Source organism: Scyliorhinus torazame, chromosome 5 (genome assembly GCF_047496885.1).
Source record: "Scyliorhinus torazame isolate Kashiwa2021f chromosome 5, sScyTor2.1, whole genome shotgun sequence".
Taxonomy (NCBI): Eukaryota; Metazoa; Chordata; class Chondrichthyes; order Carcharhiniformes; family Scyliorhinidae; genus Scyliorhinus; species Scyliorhinus torazame.
Genome location: NC_092711.1, coordinates 79,273,104 through 79,291,841, shown reverse-complemented (window position 1 = coordinate 79,291,841; position 18,738 = coordinate 79,273,104). Strand labels below are relative to the sequence as shown.

At 47.4% G+C, this 18,738-nt stretch overlaps 1 protein-coding gene across 3 annotated transcripts; it reads left to right on the top strand.

Moving 5' to 3' along the window:
• Positions 1-4,998: 4,998 nt before the first annotated feature.
• On the top strand, positions 4,999-15,484 carry LOC140418563 (uncharacterized). 3 transcript variants are annotated; one of them, XM_072502079.1, is made up of 2 exons: positions 4,999-5,074; positions 6,431-7,888. In XM_072502079.1, exon 2 carries the CDS (start codon positions 6,538-6,540, stop codon positions 7,750-7,752), a length of 1,215 nt encoding a protein of 404 aa, XP_072358180.1. In that variant the 5' UTR covers positions 4,999-5,074; positions 6,431-6,537; the 3' UTR covers positions 7,753-7,888. The 3 variants fall into 3 exon arrangements, with proteins under 3 accessions (XP_072358180.1, XP_072358182.1, XP_072358181.1); XM_072502081.1 differs by lacking the exon at positions 6,431-7,888 and adding an exon at positions 13,691-15,484 and having other exon boundaries at positions 5,005-5,074; XM_072502080.1 differs by lacking the exon at positions 4,999-5,074 and adding an exon at positions 5,971-6,024.
• The last annotated feature ends 3,254 nt before the right edge of the window (positions 15,485-18,738 follow it).

Genomic DNA, 18,738 nt, shown 5'->3' with positions numbered 1-18,738 from the left:
ATCTGTAGAGGGACAGGTTGTATTGAGGGGGGCTGCAGAAGGATTTGGATAGGCTAGGAGAGTAAGCGAAAAGTGGCAGTTGGAATACAATGTGGAAAAGTGTGAGGTTATGCACTTTGGAAGGAGGAATTTAGGCATAGACGATTTTCTAAATGGGAAAATGCTTATGAAATCAGAAGCCCAAAGGGACTTGGGAGTCCTTATTCAGGATTCTCTTAAGGTTAACGCGCAGGTTCAGTCGGCAGTTAGGGAGGCAAATGCAATGTTAGCATTCATGTCAAGAGGCAAGAATACAAGACCAAGGATGTACTTCTGAGTCTGTATAAGATCTGATCAGACCCCATTTTGAGTATTGTGAGCAGTTTTGGGCCCGTGTCTAAGGACGGATGTGCTGGCCTTGGAAAGGGTCCAGAGAAGGTTCACAAGAATGATCCCTGGAATGAAGAGCTTCTCGTATGAGGAACGGTTGAGGACTCTGGGTCTGTACTCGTTGGAGTTTAGAAGGATGAGGGGGGATCTTATTGAAACTTATAGGGTACAGCAAGGCCTGGATAGAATGGACATGGTGAGGATGTTTCCACTTGTAGGAAAAACTAGAACCAGTGGACACAATCTCAGACTAAAGGGACGATCCTTTAAAACAGAGATGAGGAGGAACTTCTTCAGCCAGAGGATGGTGAATCTGTGGAACTCAATGCCGCTGAAAGCTATGGAGGTCAAATCACTGAGTGTGTTTAAGACAGCGATAGATAGATTCTTTATTAACAAGGGGATCAGGGGTTATGGGGAGAAGGCAGGAGAATGGAGATGAGAAAAATATCAGACATGATTGAATGGTGGAGCAGACTCGATGGGCTGAGTTGCCTAATTCTGATCCTATGTCTTATGGTGAGCTCATGGTCACTTTGGAGGATAAAAAGAGGTTCCAAAGGTCTTGTTAGCCAAGTGCTAAAGACTACCGAGGCTACATTCCACAGAAATTGCAGTCAGAGAAGGAGCCTGAGAGGGTCTACAGATCTACAGATTGGTCACCTGCATGAAATTGTGAATGTCAATGTCTCAAAGTTGTTCAGTAAACCTTTATCTTTGAATAAACTTATTTATCTTGGGGATCACTGCACAATGTTCAGTGCCATTCACAACTCCTCAGATACTCAAGCAGTTCATTTCCAAATGCAACAAGACCTGGACAATATCCAGACGGGTTGATAAGTGGCAAGTAACATTCAAGCCAGTCAAGTGCCAGGCAATGGCCATTTCCAATAAGAGAGAATCTAACCAATGCCCCTTGACATTCAATGGCATTACCACCTCTGAACAGTGCTAACCACTGTGCCGCCCATAAATGTAATGGAATACTCTGCCTTTGCCTGAGTGGAGCTCCCAACAACAGGCAAGAAGCTTGACACCATCCAGGACAAAGCAGCCCACTTGATTGGCACCCCATCCACAAACATTCACTCCTTCCACTACTAACAAACAGTGTGCAATAGTGTGTAATATCTACAATATGCACTGGTGAAACTCACCAAAGCTCCTTACACCTTCCAAACCCCCAACCACGACCATCCAGTAGGACAAAGACAACAGATATATGAAAACACCATCACCTGGAAGTTCACCTCTAAATCACTCACCATCCTAACTTCGAAATATATTACCATTCCTTCACTGTCACTGGAACTCCCTCCCTAAGAGTACTGTGTGTGTACCAACACCTCAGGTACTTCAGGGGTTCAACAAGGAAGCTCACCACCACCGTCTTGAGGTCACGTAGGGATGAGCGATAAATGTTGGCCGAGCCCGTTAATGCACATCCCTTGAATGAATAAAAATTAAACAATAATGAACTTTATTAGTGTCATAAGTAGGCTTACATTAACACTGGAATGAAGTTACAGTGAAAATCCCCTAGTTACCACACTCCGGTGCCAGTTTGGGTACACTGAGGGAGAATTCATCTAACAAGCATCTATGGGACTTGTGGGAGAAAGCTGGAGCGCCCGGAGGAAGTCCACGCACACACGGGGAGAACGTGTAGACTCCGCACAGACAATGACCCAAGCCAGGAATCTAACCTGGGACCCTGGCGCTGTGAAGCAGCAGTGATAACCACTGTGTTACCATGCCACCACGGTAGCATAGTGGTTAGCACAATTGCTTCACAGCTCCAGGGTCCCAGGTTCGATTCCCGGCTTGGGTCGCTGTCTGTGCGGAGTCTGCACATCCTCCCTGTGTGTGCGTGGGTTTCCTCCAGGTGCTCCGGTTTCCTCCCACAGTCCAAAGATGTGCGGGTTAGGTGGATTGGACATGCTAAAAAATTGCCCCTTAGTGTCCAAAATTGCCGTTGGGGTGGGGTTACTGGGTTATGGGGATAGGGTGAGGGGTATGGGCTTGGGTAGGGTGCTCTTTCCAAGAGCCGGTGCAGACTCGATGGGCCTAATGGCCTCCTTCTGCACTGTAAATTCTATGATTCTATGATTCACTTAAACTGTTTTGGGTATACACAAGGCAGCCATCTTGAATCCTACCCCTGCCATTTCACATTATCCAATTCATATCCAGGTTATAAATACCTACGATTACCTTTCTCACAAGTCCCTATTATTTCTGCAGCAATTATAAATCGACCAGGCTGCTACTGTTAGGTGACATTTAAACTACTAAGTACAACCGTGACTTACTACGCTTATTTTGCTTATCTCCAGACAAACTAATTCTACATCTGAGATATAATTCTACATCTAATCAAGGGCTGGTTTAGCACAGGGCTAAATCGCTGGCTTTGAAAGCAGACCAATGCAGGCCAGCAGCATGATTCAGTTCCCGTACCAGCCTCCCCGAACAGATGCCGGAATGTGGCGACTAGGGGCTTTTCACAGTAACTACATTGAAGCCCACTTATGACAATAAGTGATTTTCATTTCATTTCATTTTCACATCTTCATCTTCTGAGCCGAGATCATTTCTCACGACTGTGTTGATCTCAAATGTGATCAACAGAACTAACCCATACCCTTTCATCTCGTCCTATCCTAAACTAAAGAGCTGGTAATTGACTTTTACATAGAACATACAGTGCAGAAGGAGGCCATTCGGCCCATCGAGTCTGCACCGACCCACATTAATCCCTCACTTCCACCCTATCCCCGCAACCCAATAACCCCTCCCAACCCTTATGGACACTACGGGCAATTTTTAGCATGGCCAATCCACCTAACCTGCACGTCTTTGGACTGTGGGAGGAAACCGGAGCACCCGGAGGAAACCCACGCAGACACGGGGAGAACGTGCAGACTCCGCACAGACAGTGACCCAGCGGGGAATCGAACCTGGGACCCTGGCGCTGTGAAGCCACAGTGCTATCCACTTGTGCTACCGTGCTGGAAGCAAAGTACTGTACACAGCCCTGTCAGCATCAACGGGGCCGAGGTGATGATGGTTAGCAGTTTCAAATTCCTAGGGGTGCACATCTCCAAAAAATCTGTCCTGGTCCACCCACGTCGACGCTACCACCAAGAAAGCACAACAGCGTCTATACTTCCTCAGGAAACTAAGGAAATTCGGCATGTCCACATTGACTCTTACCAACTTTTACAGATGCGCCATAGAAAGCATCCTATCAGGCTGCATCACAGCCTGGTATGGCAACTGCTCGGCCCAGGACCGCAAGAAACTTCAGAGAGTCGTGAACACCGCCCAGTCCATCACACGAACCTGCCTCCCATCCATTGACTCCATCTACACCTCCCGCTGCCTGGGGTAAGCGGGCAGTATAATCAAAGATCCCTCCCACCTGGCTTACTCACTCTTCCAAATTCTTCCATCGGGCAGGAGATACAGAAGTCTGAGAACACACACGAACAGACTCAAAAACAGCTTCTTCCCCACTGTCACCAGACTCCTAAATGACCCTTTATGGACTGACTTCATTAACACTACACCCTGTATGCTTCATCCGATGCCAGTGCTTATGTAGTTACATTGTATATGTTGTGTTGCCCTATTATGTATTTTCTTTTATTCCTTTTTCTTTTCATGTACTTAATGATCTGTTGAGCTGCTCGCAGAAAAATACTTTTCCCTGTACCTCGGTACACGTGACAATAAACAAATCCAATCCAATCCTCTGTGAAGTCACCCACTCCGGAATATTCAGTTTCCAGCCTCAGCAACTTTGTAAACACATCCCTGTATTGGCTGCGATACCATGCACATTTATTTCTATCTTTGCTATTAGTTCATCTATCTTATTACAAATACTGGTGTATTCAGATGGAGAGCATTTAAATCTCTTTCTATCCTGTTTCCCTACTTTGACCCTCTGTTGCATCTATTTGTACATAAGAACATTATAACTAGGAACAGGAGTAGGCCATCTGGCCCCTCGAGCCTGCTCCGCCATTTAATGAGATCATGGCTGATCTTTGTGGACTCAGCTCCACTCTCCGGCCCGTACACCATATCCCCGAATCCCTTTATTCTTTAGAAAGGCATCTATCATTTTCTTAAAAACGTTTAAAGAAGGAAGCGTTTAAAGAAGGAGCCTCAACTGCTTCACATATCTGATAACTCTGGTTATCATTGCCTGTAATGCTACTTTGACTATTGCCTTGTCTTTGCTCGTTAAATTTGGAGGGTATTACTTTTTTGTTCGCTATTTAATTCAAATCTAAGATGCTCATGCTCCCAGAGGAGAACCTCTTGCTGTATGCTACCGATGTTGCTGGCAATAACATCTACCACAATCACTACGCCAACCCTCTCCTTCTCTGTATTCTATGGAGCAGATCCCCCACCATTCAGAATGCGGACTTAAGCGTTTTACATCTGTGGTTCAAATTATAATCGGACCACGAAAGGTGAATTTATATTCAACAATATCTCGTCGTAATGGCGATTCGATTACCCAGCATGCACCGAGAGGGTGAATATGCCCTAACTTCACTACGGGAGATCATTACGCGTGCGCACTACCGCTCATGCCGGAGCGTGCGCAGTGCGGGTGTTGGCAGTGGGCGGATGGGTTGATGTTGGATTCGCAGGAAGAGCAGAAAGTGATTGGAGACAGCAGGTGAGTGAGGTTAAATGGAGGCGGTGGGCGAGAGGGGAGGCTTCATAAACACCCGGTGCAGGAAGGGAAACTTTAATAAAACCGGACGGAGGCCTTATACCACAAATGAAAAGCTCGAGGTCCCGTTTTTGCAGCCGCCATCTTGGACAATAGGCGACGCTGCAGCCATCTTTATGGGGGGCACTGGACAGCAGAGCGCATGCACGGCCGCCATCTTTATTGGGGGCAATAGGATCCGCCCATGAGACCAGGGTGGAGTCGGTCAGTCTTGCTATAGTGGGAATAGGCGGTCCTGTTGGTGATGTGAATGTGTGCTCAGAATCTCGGTTTGGGAATTAGTAAATAGTTTACTTCAGCCTCAGACAATCCCCAGGGAGAGGGCTGGAGTCAGTGGCTAAAGAGTTTGTACTGGGGACTGAAGGCAAAGATCTCGCTCTGCCCCATATTCAAATAGAGGCAATCCAATACAGTCAGGCAAGTCACGAAGATGACCCGGTCCATCTAGAAGGTGCAGTTTTAGGGTTTGGGAAATTGTAGTTCAGTTGTAGGTTTATAAAATACCTCTCCATTGCTCTGTGTCTCCCACACCTTTTCCTGTCCCTCTGCTCCCATTCTCGCTCTGTGTCTCTCACTTCCCCTCGCTGCTTCTCTTATCACACAATTCTCTACCCCATAGGGTTGTGGGTATACCATCATTGAATATATTTAAGGCTGAGATGCAGGGAATTGAGGGCGGCATGTTAGCACAGTGGTTAGCACTGTTGCTTCACAGCGCCATGGTCCCACGTTCTATTCACGCTTGTTCTCCCTGTGTTGGCGTGGGTTTCCTCCCACAAGTCCCAAATACGTGCTGTTCGGGGAAAATTGTGAATTCTCCCTCTCTGTATTCCAACAGGCACCGGAATGTGGCGACGAGGGACTTTTCACAGTAACATCATTGCAGTGTTAATGTAAGCCTACTTGTGACAATAGTACAGATTATTATTATTTTGGTCTCTTGGGAAGTCAAAAGGATCTGGGGAACTGATGGGAAAGTGGAGTTGAAGATTAAGATCAGCCATGATTGTGCTGGATGGCGGAACAGGCTCGACGGGCCAAATGTTCTACTTCTCCTATTATGTTGTTACAGAGGTCAGAGTCTTGTCTCGGTCCACAAAGGTGGCAAGTTCTCTTCCCTGAAAGACATTAATGAACCAGTTAGTTTTCTGCAAAAATCCAGCAGTTTTCATGGTCATTGTTTTCCTAGTGCCGGCCCCACAAATGACCAGATTCATTCAGCTCAATTTCAGAACCTGCCTTTGTGTTTTTGTGGTTTTTTTCTCACTCCCTATTTTCTGTTTCAAATCAATTTCACAGAATACTCGAAAGGGAGGATTTGCAATCAAGAAACACAAAGCAAACCACGTCATAATCGGACGCAGTTCCCCATTTAGTTGTAAACTGAATATCGATTAATTTTTAACATGGAAGAAAACGGCAACATTCACAGTGAGGAGAAACCCTGGAAATGTGGAGAATGTGAGGAGGGATTTAGATCCCCATCTGAGTTGGAATCTCATCGACGCAGTCACACTGGGGAGAGGCCGTTCACCTGTTTTGCGTGTGGGAAGGGATTCGCTCAATCTTCCAACCTGCTGCAACACCAGCGGGTTCACACTGTGGAGAGAGCATTCCCCTGTCCACAGTGTGGGAAGGGATTCACTCAATCCTCCCAGCTGCTGAGACACCAGCGAGTTCATAGTGGGGAGAAACCATTCATCTGCCCCGAGTGTGGGAAAGGATTCACTCGCACATCAGGGCTGCTGACGCACCAGCGAGTTCACACTGGGGAGAGGCCATTCACCTGCTCCAAGTGTGGGAAGGGATTCGCTCAGTCATCCAACCTGCTGAAACACCAGCGAATTCACACCGAGGAGAGACCTTTCAAATGCCCAGACTGTGGGCAGTCCTATAAAAGTTCCCTGGACCTAATGCGTCATCAAATTGTTCACACTGATGAGAGACCGTTCAAGTGCTCTCACTGTGCGTCTGGGTTCAGGCGATCAGAAGAACTCACTGTGCACCTACGAATTCACAATGGGGAAAGACCGTTCACCTGCTCAGAGTGTGGGAAGCGATTCACTCAGTCATCTGCACTGCTGACGCATCAGCGAGTCCACACTGGGGAGAGACCATTCTCTTGCTCAGAGTGTGGGAAGAGATTCACTGATTTATCCACCCTGCTGAAACACCAGAGTGTTCACACTGATGAGAGACCTTTTAAATGCTCGGACTGTGTAAAGTGCTATAAAAGTCCCCGGGAACTGATGTATCATCAACGTGTTCACACCACTGAGAGACCATTTAAATGTCTAGACTGCGAGAAGTGCTACAAAAGTTCTGGGGAACTGATCCGCCATCAACGCGTTCACACTGACGAGAGACCATTCAAGTGCTCTTACTGCGAGACAGGTTTCAGGGGACCAGAACAACTCACTGCGCACCAGAGAATTCACACTGGGGTGAGGCCATTCACCTGCTCCAAATGTGGGAGGGGATTCACTCAGTCATCCACACTGCTGCGACACCAGCGAGTTCACACTGGGGAGAGACCATTCGCCTGCCCAGAATGTGGGAAGGGATTTACTACCTTATCCACCCTGTGCAAACACCAGCATATTCACAATGAACAACAGTGATTGGATTTTGTGATTAATCATATCCACACTGAACCATGTTTATTAGGGTCTGTTTCTGCTGATGTTCGTAAACACCAGCCCATATATCTTCACGAATATTGTCGATAATGGTCAAATAAATCAGCTTTGTGCTAAACACAGTGTGTTGAGTCTCAAACACAGCTTAGTTCTTTTTGGAGTGTTCTCCCTCTCCCCTGTCTCCTCCATCCTCACCTCCAACAACAAGTGTGAGGAGCTCATGGAGTTTCTTTGTCACCAAGGTTGAGACAATCTGATCAGCTGCCTCTGCTGCTTCCCTCCCACTAACCCACCAGGCCAAACTATTTCTACATTTCCTCAAAGTCTGAGCCCTGAACTACATCTTTCTCCCGTTTCTCTATCTCCTTCCCTCTCAGAGCTCACCTTGTCCATGAGACCCACCTGCTCCCTTGACCCTATCCTCAGAAAAATGCTGACTATCCAACTTCTCCATGTGACTGATATCCTTAATGATTCTCTCTTAAATTCACTATCATCAATCATCCTTTTTTTTAAAAAAGTGTTCATCCCACCATCTTTGCAAACTAGCATCCCATCGCCAACCTGCCTTTCCAAAATTCTTTTAATCTGTGTCCCCCGAGGATCTGTCCTCGGCGCCTCCTATTTCTCATCTACAAGCTGCATGAGGTGACATCATCCAAAAGCACCGCGTTAGTTTTCACATGTACACTGACAACACCCAGCTCTACCTCACCACCATCCCTCTCCATTCCTCCACTGTCCCTAAATTATCAAACTGCTTATCCCACATCCAGGACTGAATGAGCAGAAAATTCTTCCAATTAAATATCGGGAAGATCAAAGCTATTGTCTTCAGTCACCATTAGAAATGCCGTTCCCTAACTCCCGAGTCCATCCCTCTCCCTGCGAACTGTCTGAGACTGAAGCACACTCTGCACAATCTCCGTGTCAGATTTGACCCCAAGATGAGTTTCTGACCCCATATCCACACCATCACTAATATCAGATATTTCAATCTCCATAATGTCACCTGTGTCCATCCCCACCCCCAGCTCATCTGCTGCTGAAACCCTCATCCATGCCCCTGTTACCTTTGACTTGATGATTCCAATACATTCCTGTCCAGCCTCTCTCATTCACCCCACACGGAAACGTGAGATCATCCAAAACTCTGCTGCCTGAGTGCTTTCTCACACCAAGTCCTGTTCACCATCAGCCCTGTGCTCACTGACTTTGCTCCTGGTCTGGTAATGCCTCAATTTAAAAATTCACATCCTTGTTTCAAATTCCTCCCTGGCTTCGTCCCTCCCTCTGTCTGTAATCTCCAGTCGTGCTCTCTCTCAGATGTTTGCACTCTTCTCATTCTGGCCTCTTCACATCTCCGATTTTAAAAAAAATGTTTTTATTGGATTTTTGTACAGAGTATATTTTGCCATTATGTACACAGGATATATGTATATACATGTAAGTAGGCATCCATTTGTGCTGGCGAGGCACTTCCGGAGGGCAATCCTCAAGTGGGCCTGGTGCCGGTGATGGCCCTCGCTTCTCCCGGTCGGATTTTGCCGCCGTTGTCTTTCGTGCACGCTGCCGCTGCAGCCGGCCCCCCCCGTCCTCCACCTGTATTCTCCTTTTTCTCTGTTCCTATGGATGTCAGGTTGGTTAACGTTTCCCCCCCCCCCCCCCCACCTACCTCCCTGGCTCGCCTCTATTGTTCCCTATCCCTTCCCTCCTCCCACCCCACCCCCGCGGTTCGCCTTTCCTGCCTCTTAGAATGAGTTGTTCTCTCCCCCACCCCCCAATCTCTCGTTCTATCTCACCCTCTCAGGCTTTGGCTGCTTTCCCCTGGTTCCTGGCTATTCTTCTCCTTGTTTGTTGGCCACAAACGAGTCCCGGAACAATCGGGTGAATGGCTCCCACGTTCTGTGGAAGCCGTCGTCTGACCCTTGGATGGCGAATTGATTTTTCTCCATTTGGAGAGATTCCGAGAGGTCGGACAGCCAGTCTGCTGCTTTCAGTGGTGCTGCTGACCGCCAGCCGAACAGGATTCTACGGCAGGCGATCAGCGAGGCAAAGGCAAGGGCGTCCGCCCTCCTCCCCAGGAATAGATCTGGCTGGTCTAAAACCCTGAAGACCGCCACTTTCGGGCATGGCTCCACCCTCACCCCCACCACTTTGGACATTGCCTCGAAGAAGACAGTCCAGTACTCCACAAGTCTGGGGCAAGACCAGAACATGTGGGCGTGGTTGGCCGGACCTTCTTGGCACCGTTCACATCTATCGTCCACTTCCGGGAAGAACCTACTCATACGGGTTCTTGTTAAGTGGGCTCCATGTACCATTTTTAGTTGCACCAGGCTGAGCCTTGAGCAGGTGGAGGTGGAGTTGACCCTATGCAGTGCTTCGCTCCAGAGACCCACCCTATCTCGATCCCCAGGTCCTCCTCCCATTTCCTTCTTGTTGCGTCCAGTATGGTGTCGGCCCCTTCTCCCAGTTGGTTGTACATGTCGCCACAGTTTCCTCTCTCTAATATGCTTGTGTCCAGTAACTCTTCCAGTAATGTCTGTTGTGGCGGTTGTGGGTAAGTCCTTGTCTCCTTTCGTAGCAGGTTTCTCAGCTGCAGGTACCTTAAGCTCGCTCCCCCAGGTCATCTGGAATTTCTCCGTCAGTTCGTCCAGTGTCGCAACCCTGCCGTCGGTGTTTAGGTCCCTGACTGTCAGTGTCCCCTCGTACTGTCTCCACATTTTGAAGGTGGTGTCGGTCAGTGCTGGTGTGAACCTATGGTTGTTACAGATGGGAGCTTTGTCTGACATTTTGGTCAGGCCAAATTGCTGCCGTAGCTGGTTCCAGGACTGGAGGGTGGCTATCACCACTGGGCTGCTGGGGTGTTTTTTGGGTGGGGATGGGAGTGCCGCCGTGGCGAGGGCCCGGAGAGAGGTCCCCTTACTGGAGGCCTCCTCCATGCACACCCACGCGGCCTCTGGCTCCTTGATCCATCCCCTTATTCGCTCGGCTGTGGCTGCCCAGTGGTAAAATTGTAGGTTTGGGAGGGCTAGCCCTCCCCTTGATTTTGTTTTTTGTAAGACCTTCTTTGTGATCCTAGCATTCTTTCCCCCCCCCCCTCCCCCCCATACGAACGCCATGATTACTTTGTCTACTGCTTGGAAAAAGGCCTTGGGGGTGTAGATCGGGATGGCCCTGAGTAGGAAGAGGTACCTCACATCGCTGATTTTAATAACTCCACCATTCATGGCAAGACTTGGGTATGAAACTCTGAAATTCACTCCCTAGAAGCTCCATCTCTCTCCTGATTAAAGGTGGTTGTTAAATCTGCCTCTCCAATCATGTGTTTGTCCATCTGTTCAAATATCTCCCGATGTGACTCAGTGCCAATGTTTTACTTCATGAGTTTCCCCTGAAACACATTGGGATGTTTTATTACATTAATCATGTTGTATAAATACAAGTTGTTGCTGTTTCATGACAGCCAGTTAAAGCAGAGTAAGATTCCACAAACAGCAGTCAGATGAGTAACTGATGTTTTTTCGTGCTGTCAGTTAAAACAGGAATGTAGGTCCCACTGCAGCAGGAGAACTTCCCGGTGAACAGGATGTGTTGTTGAGCTCTCCTGAGCTGAGAGTGGAGCTGATTGAGCTGTCAGGCATGTTGTGTATCCGGTGTGCACAAGTTACAAACCTTATCTCATACTTTTAATGTTCTCAGTAAGTACACAGTCCATGCAAACCAATAGGTGAAATGTGGTCAGACAACCCACACTCTCAAACCAAGTGACCGACACCATCCAATACAACGTCTATGGATTTCTCTTCAATTCCCCAGACCTTTGTCACACTGTGAGCCACTTCAAAGCTCTTGCTCTCCCAATATAACTCTGGTTGCTAAGCAATAGTCTAGATTTTCTAAACCCGTAAATTTGCTTTACTTTCTGTATACTGTAAATGGCAGAACCCTAAGGAACATTAACATACAGAGGGATCTGGGTGTGCAGGTCCACAGTTCCCTAAAAGTGGTAACACAGGTGGCCAAGGTGATTAAGAAGGCTTATGGTCTGCTTGCCTTCATCGGCCGGGGCATTGATGTTTGAAACCTTTTGGAACAGGGAGCAAGGATTCCTATCTTGACTTTGGAATCGCTCATGCTAGTTGTGTCCGAATGAATCGAGATATTTCCGACTGCAAATCCTTCCATTCCAATCCATTGTAAACACATCAATCAAAGCCATCACTGCCAGGACAGGATAGTAATTTGAAACTGATATTCTAGTTATCACACAACATTCTCTCCTTCAATAATCTCTCCCTCAATGTTAACAAAACGAAGGACATTGTCATCAACTTCAGGAAGCGTAGTGGAGAACATGCCCCTGTCTACATCAATGGGAATGAAGTAGAAAGGGTCGCGAGCTTCAAGTTTTTAGATGTCCAGATTACCAACAACCTGTCCTGCTCTCCCCACCCTCAATGCCGACACTCTAGTTAAGAAAGCCCACCAACGACTACTTTCTCAGAAGACTGAGGAAACTTGGTATGTCAGCTTACGGCTCTCACCAACTTTTAAAAATACACCATAGGAAAGCACTCTTTCGGGTTGTATCTTAGCTTGGTATGGTGTATGGTTCCTGCTCTGCTCAAGACTGCAGGAAAGTACAAACGGTTGTGAATGTAGCCCAATCCATCATGCAAACCAGCCTCCCATCCATTGACTCTGTCTACAATTCACGCTGCCTCGGAAAGGCAGCCAGCATAATTAAGGACCCCACACATCCGGGACATACTCTCTTCCACCATCTTCCATCAGGAAAAAGGATACAAAAGTTTGAGGTCAAGTATCAACCGACTCAAGAACAGCTTCTTCCCTGCTGCCATCAATCAGACTTTTGAATGGACCTACAACGTATTAAGTTGATCTTTTCTCTGCACCCTAGCTATGATTTGACATTACATTTTGTAGTCTCTCCTTCCTTCCCTATGTATGGTATGCATTGTCTGTATAGCAAGAAACAATACTTTTCACTGTATACTAATACATGACAATAATAACCCGCATCTAATTCTCCTCTCTCTAAACTATCCACAGACTTCCTCCTATCAATTGTAGCCCTAATTCTTTTGGCCATCCTCCAAATTTTGCCCCGTTCTCCTCCCCAATGCTGCTGACTCTCGGATTCTATTTCACACTCAGCTATTACCTCCCTAATATGTCACTCTGATGTCTAAATCTTAACACCTGAATTTAACAATTTTTTCTGAACGGGAGTCATAATTAATTCCAGTGACGACCCACATGAATTTTCTGTCCGGGTGGGTTCACTGCGCCATCTCCCGACCACCTATCCCCCAGTGCCAGGAGTTCAGACACTGGCTTCCAAACGAGCAATGGCGGCTCCAGCTCCCACAAGCCTGGGAAATCGCCCCATTCACCGCGCGGATGTGCGCATGTTCACCGTAAGAAGGGCTGCGCATGTGCGGAGATTTGTGCTTTCTATTGGTCAACAGTTGGGTGTGATTTGGAGTCAAAGTGGCTCCAAGCGACATAACGTCCGCTTTCCCATTGTCTTTGTGCGGGGCATTGACCAATGGCAATTGTCGGGAGACCGGAAGAACTTTATTCCTCCAGCCAATCAGAGCACGGCTTTGGGTCAATATAGGACACAGATATGTCCAGTTTTGTAATATGGTACATATTAGATAGAGTATTTATGGTTAAGTAATAAAGTGCTAATTATTTCTAGTCTTGCGATATAATGCTGTAACTAAATTATACATTTCCAATCCTAGTGAGAATGCGGGAAGAATTTGTGGGATGGAGATAACCCGATTCAGGGGAAAGGGAGAGGAATATTTTACAGAAACTAGCATTGTCTGTTCTGAATTTCTGTCCTGTACTTAGTGAAGACTTTTGTAAACTCCTTTTACAGGATGTCAGAAGGGGAGGATTTGCAGCCAGAAATCTCAAAATGCAGCAAGACTTAACAGAGCCACTCGAATGACCAGAACCTGAATGCCATCAATCTTTGAATCTCGAAGGATAAATTGTCTGTTTTGGCCGTCACATCAGTATGACTGGAAAGGCACCAAGAAACACAGATCTGAGTGAGAGTGTCCAGTGCACTGACTGTGGAAAGGGCTTTCACCAATTATACAGACTGCAGAAATATCACACCATTTACAGCAGGGAAGAGGCCGTGCACATGCTGTGTGTGTGGACCAGGCTTTAACTGATTGTCAAACTTGGAAAGACACAAGAACACCCGCAGCATGGAGAAACCACAGGAAGGTGAGGACTGTGGGAAGGATAGCCGTATCCCGTCTGCACTGGAAACTCATAAACCTGTTCACACTGGGGAGAGACCATTCGCCTGCTCCAAGTGTGGGGAAGGAGACTGCTCCCCATCTGCCCTCAAGATTCATCACTGCAGTCACACTGTGGAAAGGCCGTTCATCTGCTCAGAGTGTGAGAAGGGATTTCTCCAGTCATCTGACCTGTGGAATCACCAGCAAGTTCACACTAGGGAGAGGCCGTACACCTGCTTTGAGTGTGGGAAGGGATTCACTCAGTCATCCCACCTGCTGATACACCAGCAAGTTCACACCGGGGAGAAGCCGTTCACCTGCTCGAAGTGTGGGAAACAATTCAATCATTCATCTGACCTTCTGAATCACCAACAGGCTCACACAGGGGAGCGACCGTTCACCTGCCCCAAGTGTGGAAAGGGTTTCACTCAGTCATCCCACCTGCTGATACACCAGCGAGTCCACACTCTGGAGAGGCCGTTCCACTGCCCCGAGTGTGGGAAGTGTTTTATTCAATCTTCACACCTAGTGACACATCAGGGCATCCACACCAGGGAGAGGCCATTCACCTGCTCAGAGTGTGGGAAGCGTTTTATTCAATTATCGCACCTAGTGACACACCAGCGAGTCCACACAAGGGAGAGGCCATTCAACTGCCCCGAGTGTGGGAAACGTTTTATTCAATCATCCCACCTAACATCACATCAGGGGGTTCACAGCAGGGAGAGGCCTTTCACCTGCTCCGAGTGTGGGAAGCGTTTTATTCAATCATCTCACCTAGTGTCACACCAGGAGGTTCACACCAGGGAGAGGACATTCACCTGCCCTGAGTGTGGGAGGGGATTCATTCTGTTATCGGACCTGCAGAATCACCAGCAAGTTCACACTGGGGAGAGGCCATTCTCCTGCTCTGAATGTGGGAAGGGATTCACTCGTTCAGCCAACCTGCAGGCACACCAACGCATTCACACCAGGGAGAGACCATTCACCTGCTCTGAGTGTGGGAAGGGATTCGCTCTTTCATCTGATCTGCAGAGTCACCAGCAAGTTCACACTGAGGCAAGGCCATTCACCTGCTCTGAGTGTGGGAAAGGATTCATTCAGTCATCCCATCTGCAAACACACCAGCAAGTTCACAAGGATTTGCAAAGGGATTTACTCAGTCATTCCACTTGCTGAGACACCAGCAAGTCGCTAAGTGGTGACTGGGACTGGATTCTGCTGTTTTTGCTGCTGTGAATCACATCCAGGACTGAACCATGTTCATTCTGACACTTGGTGAAGTAGGAGAGTTGGAGGGTTTCTTTCTGCTGGACTGACTGGTGTCAGACTTTGCTTCCAGTGGGCTGATGCTGAGCCTGGGAGAGCACATTTCCACTGAAATGATCCACAAAAGCTGCTGAAGGACATTTATTTTATCCTGGACAGTAAATATTATTCTTGTGAACACTTGTTGCACCTTCTCCAGTGTCTATTTCCTTTTTCTAAATAGTGATCACCAATGTTGACAGAGCTCCCAGTGTAGTCTAACCCTGGTTCTAAACCAGTTAAACAAAACCTCCCTGCTTTTCAATTCTATCCCTCTGTAATGGGACCCGATATATGGGCCCCACACTTTCGGAAAGATGTGACTTTCTCAGGGAGATTGCAGAGGAGATTTATGAGGACACCAGGAATGAGCAACTTCAGTTAGTTGGAGTGACTGGAGCAGCTGAAATTCCTCTCTTTCTATCACAGTCAGCAGAGATGGAGGGCACTCAGCCCATCCTGGCACAAAGGAAGATGGTTGTAGTTGTTGAGGTCAATTATCTCACCTCCTGAACATCACTGAAGGAGTTCCTCAGGGTAGTGTCCTTGGTCCCACCATCTTCAGCTACTTGATCAATTACCTTCCTTCCATCATAATGTCAGAAGTGGGGATGTTTGCAGATCACTGCACAATATTCAGCACCATTCACAGCTCCTCAGATACTGGCACAGTCCATGTCCAAATGCAGCAAGACCTGGACAATGTCCAGGCTTGGGCTGATGAGTGGGAAGGAACATGTGGGCCACACAATTGCCAGACAGACAATGACCAGACAAGGCCCAATACCATAAGAAACTACAGAGAATCATGAACACAACCCAGTCCATCTGGCGAAACCTCCTCCCATCCATTGACTCCATCTGCACCCCTGCTGGGAAAGTGGGAAGCATAATCAAAGACCCCTCCCACCCGGGTTATTCTCTCTTCCAACCTCTTCCATCGGCCAGGAGATATGATCGTCTGAGAACACGCACGAACAGGTTCAAAAAAAGCTTCTTCCCTGCTGTTACCAGACTCCTCAATAGCCCTCTTGTGGACTGAACTGATCGCTCCACACATCTTCTCTACTGAGTAGTACTCACTCCATATGCTTCACCTGGTGCCTGTGTCGATGTATTTACATTGTGTATTTATGTATGTCCTATGTTTTTTCCATCTTTTGAACATTCTGTCTGGACTGTACGCAGAACAATACTTTTCACTGTACCTCAGTACACGTGACAATAAATCCAATCCAATCTCCAACAAAAGAGTATCTGACCATTACCCCATGACATTCAATGGCTGAATCCCCACCACACCTTGGAGGTTATCATTGACCACAAGCTGAATTGGACTAGCCACATACATATTATGGCTGCAAGAGCAGGTCACAGGCGAGCAATCCTGTGGTGACTATCTCACCTCCTGACTCCCCATCTCCAAGGACGAAGTCAGGAGTGTGATGGAATACTCTCCCCTTGCCTGGATGAGTGCAGCTCCAACTACACTCAAGAAGCTTGGCACAACGCAGAACAAATCAGCCCACTTGATTGGCATCTTTTCCTCATTCACTGCCCCCACCACTGATGTACAATATTGGCTGCGTGTACCATCTACAAGATGTGCTGCAGAAACCCACCAAGGCTCCTTCAGCAGCAATTTCCAAACTCACAACATCTGCCAATTAATGATAAAAATCTTGAATAGTGTCACAAGTAGGCTTACATTAACACTGCAATGAAGTTACTGTGAAAATCCCCTAGTTGCCACATTCCAGTGCATGTTTGGGTACACTGAGGGAGAATTCAGAATGTCCAATTCATCTAACAGCACATCTTTCGGGACTTGTGGGAGGAAACCGGAGCACCCGGAGGAAACCCACGCAAACACGGGGAGAACGTGCAGACTCCGCACAGCCAGTGACCCAAACCGGGAATTCAAACAGGGAATTGAACCCGGGTCCCTGGCGCTGTGAAACAATAGTGCTAACCATTGTGCGACAGTATCACCCAATTAGAAGGTAGAAAGACGAGGACAGCAGATACATGAGAACACCTCCACCTAGGAATTCACCTCCAAGTCACTCATGTCAGGAAAACAGAGATAGTTTTAAGTGATCTGTATTTGTGTTGTTAAATATTAAAATCGAGTATAGATTTCAGTAGGTTTGATTCAGTATTTCTGTGCAGGAACAGAACAAAGAAAAATACAGCACAGGAACAGGCCCTTCGGCCCTCCAAGCCTGTGCCGACCATGCTGCCTGTCTAAACTAAAATCTTCAACACTTCCTGGGTCCGTATCCCTCTATTCCCATCCTATTCATGTATTTGTAAAGATGCCCCTTAAATGTCACAATCGTCCCTGCTTCCACCACCTCCTTCGGCAACGAGTTCCAGGCACCCACTACCCTCTTGTGTAAAAAAACTTGCCTCGTACATCCCCTCTAAACCTTGTCCTCGCACCTTAACCCTATGCCCCCTAGTAATTGATCTCTCTACCCTGGGGAAAAGCCTCTGACTATCCACTCTGTCTATGCCTCTCATAATTTTATACACCTCGATCAGGTCGCCCCTCAACCTCCGTCGTTCCAGTGAGAACAACCCGAGTTTATTCAACCGCTCCTCATAGCTAATGCCCTCCATACCAGGCAACATCCTGGTAAATCTCTTCTGCACCCTCTCTAAAGCCTCCACATCCTTCTGGTAGTGTGGCGACCAGAATTGAACACTATACTCCAAGTGTGGCCTAACTAAGGTCCTCTCCAGCTGCAACATGACTTACCAATTCCTATACTCAATGCCCCGGCCAATGAAAGCAAGCATGCCGTATGCCTTCTTGACTACCTTCACCACCTGTGTTGCCCCTTTCAGTGACCTGTGGACCTGTACATCTAGATCTCTCTGACTTTCAATACTCTTGAGGGTTCTACCATTCACTGTATATTTCCTACCTGCATTAGACCTTGCAAAATGCATTACCTCACATTTGTCCGGATTAAACTCCATCTGCCATCTCTCCGCCCAAGTCTCCAAACAATCTAAATCCTGTTGTATCCTCTGAGTCCTCATCACTATCCACAATTTCACCAATCTTTGTGTCATCTGCAAACTTACTAATCAGACCAGTTATATTTTCCTCCAAATCATTTATATAAACTACGAACAGCAAAGGTCCCAGCACTGATCCCTGCGGAACACCACTAGTCACAGCCCTCCAATTAGAAAAGCATCCTTCCATTGCTACTCTTTGCCTTCTATGACCTAGCCAGTTCTGTATCCATCTTGCCAGCTCACCCCTGATCCTGTGTGACATCACCATTGGTATCAGTCTACCATGAGGGACCTTGTCAAAGGCCTTACTGAAGTCCATATAGACAACATC

What these genes read in the sequence shown, in the direction of transcription:
- LOC140418563 (XM_072502081.1), top strand. Translation starts at nt 14,031, where the DNA reads ATGGAGAAACCACAGGAAGGTGAGGACTGTGGGAAGGATAGCCGTATC.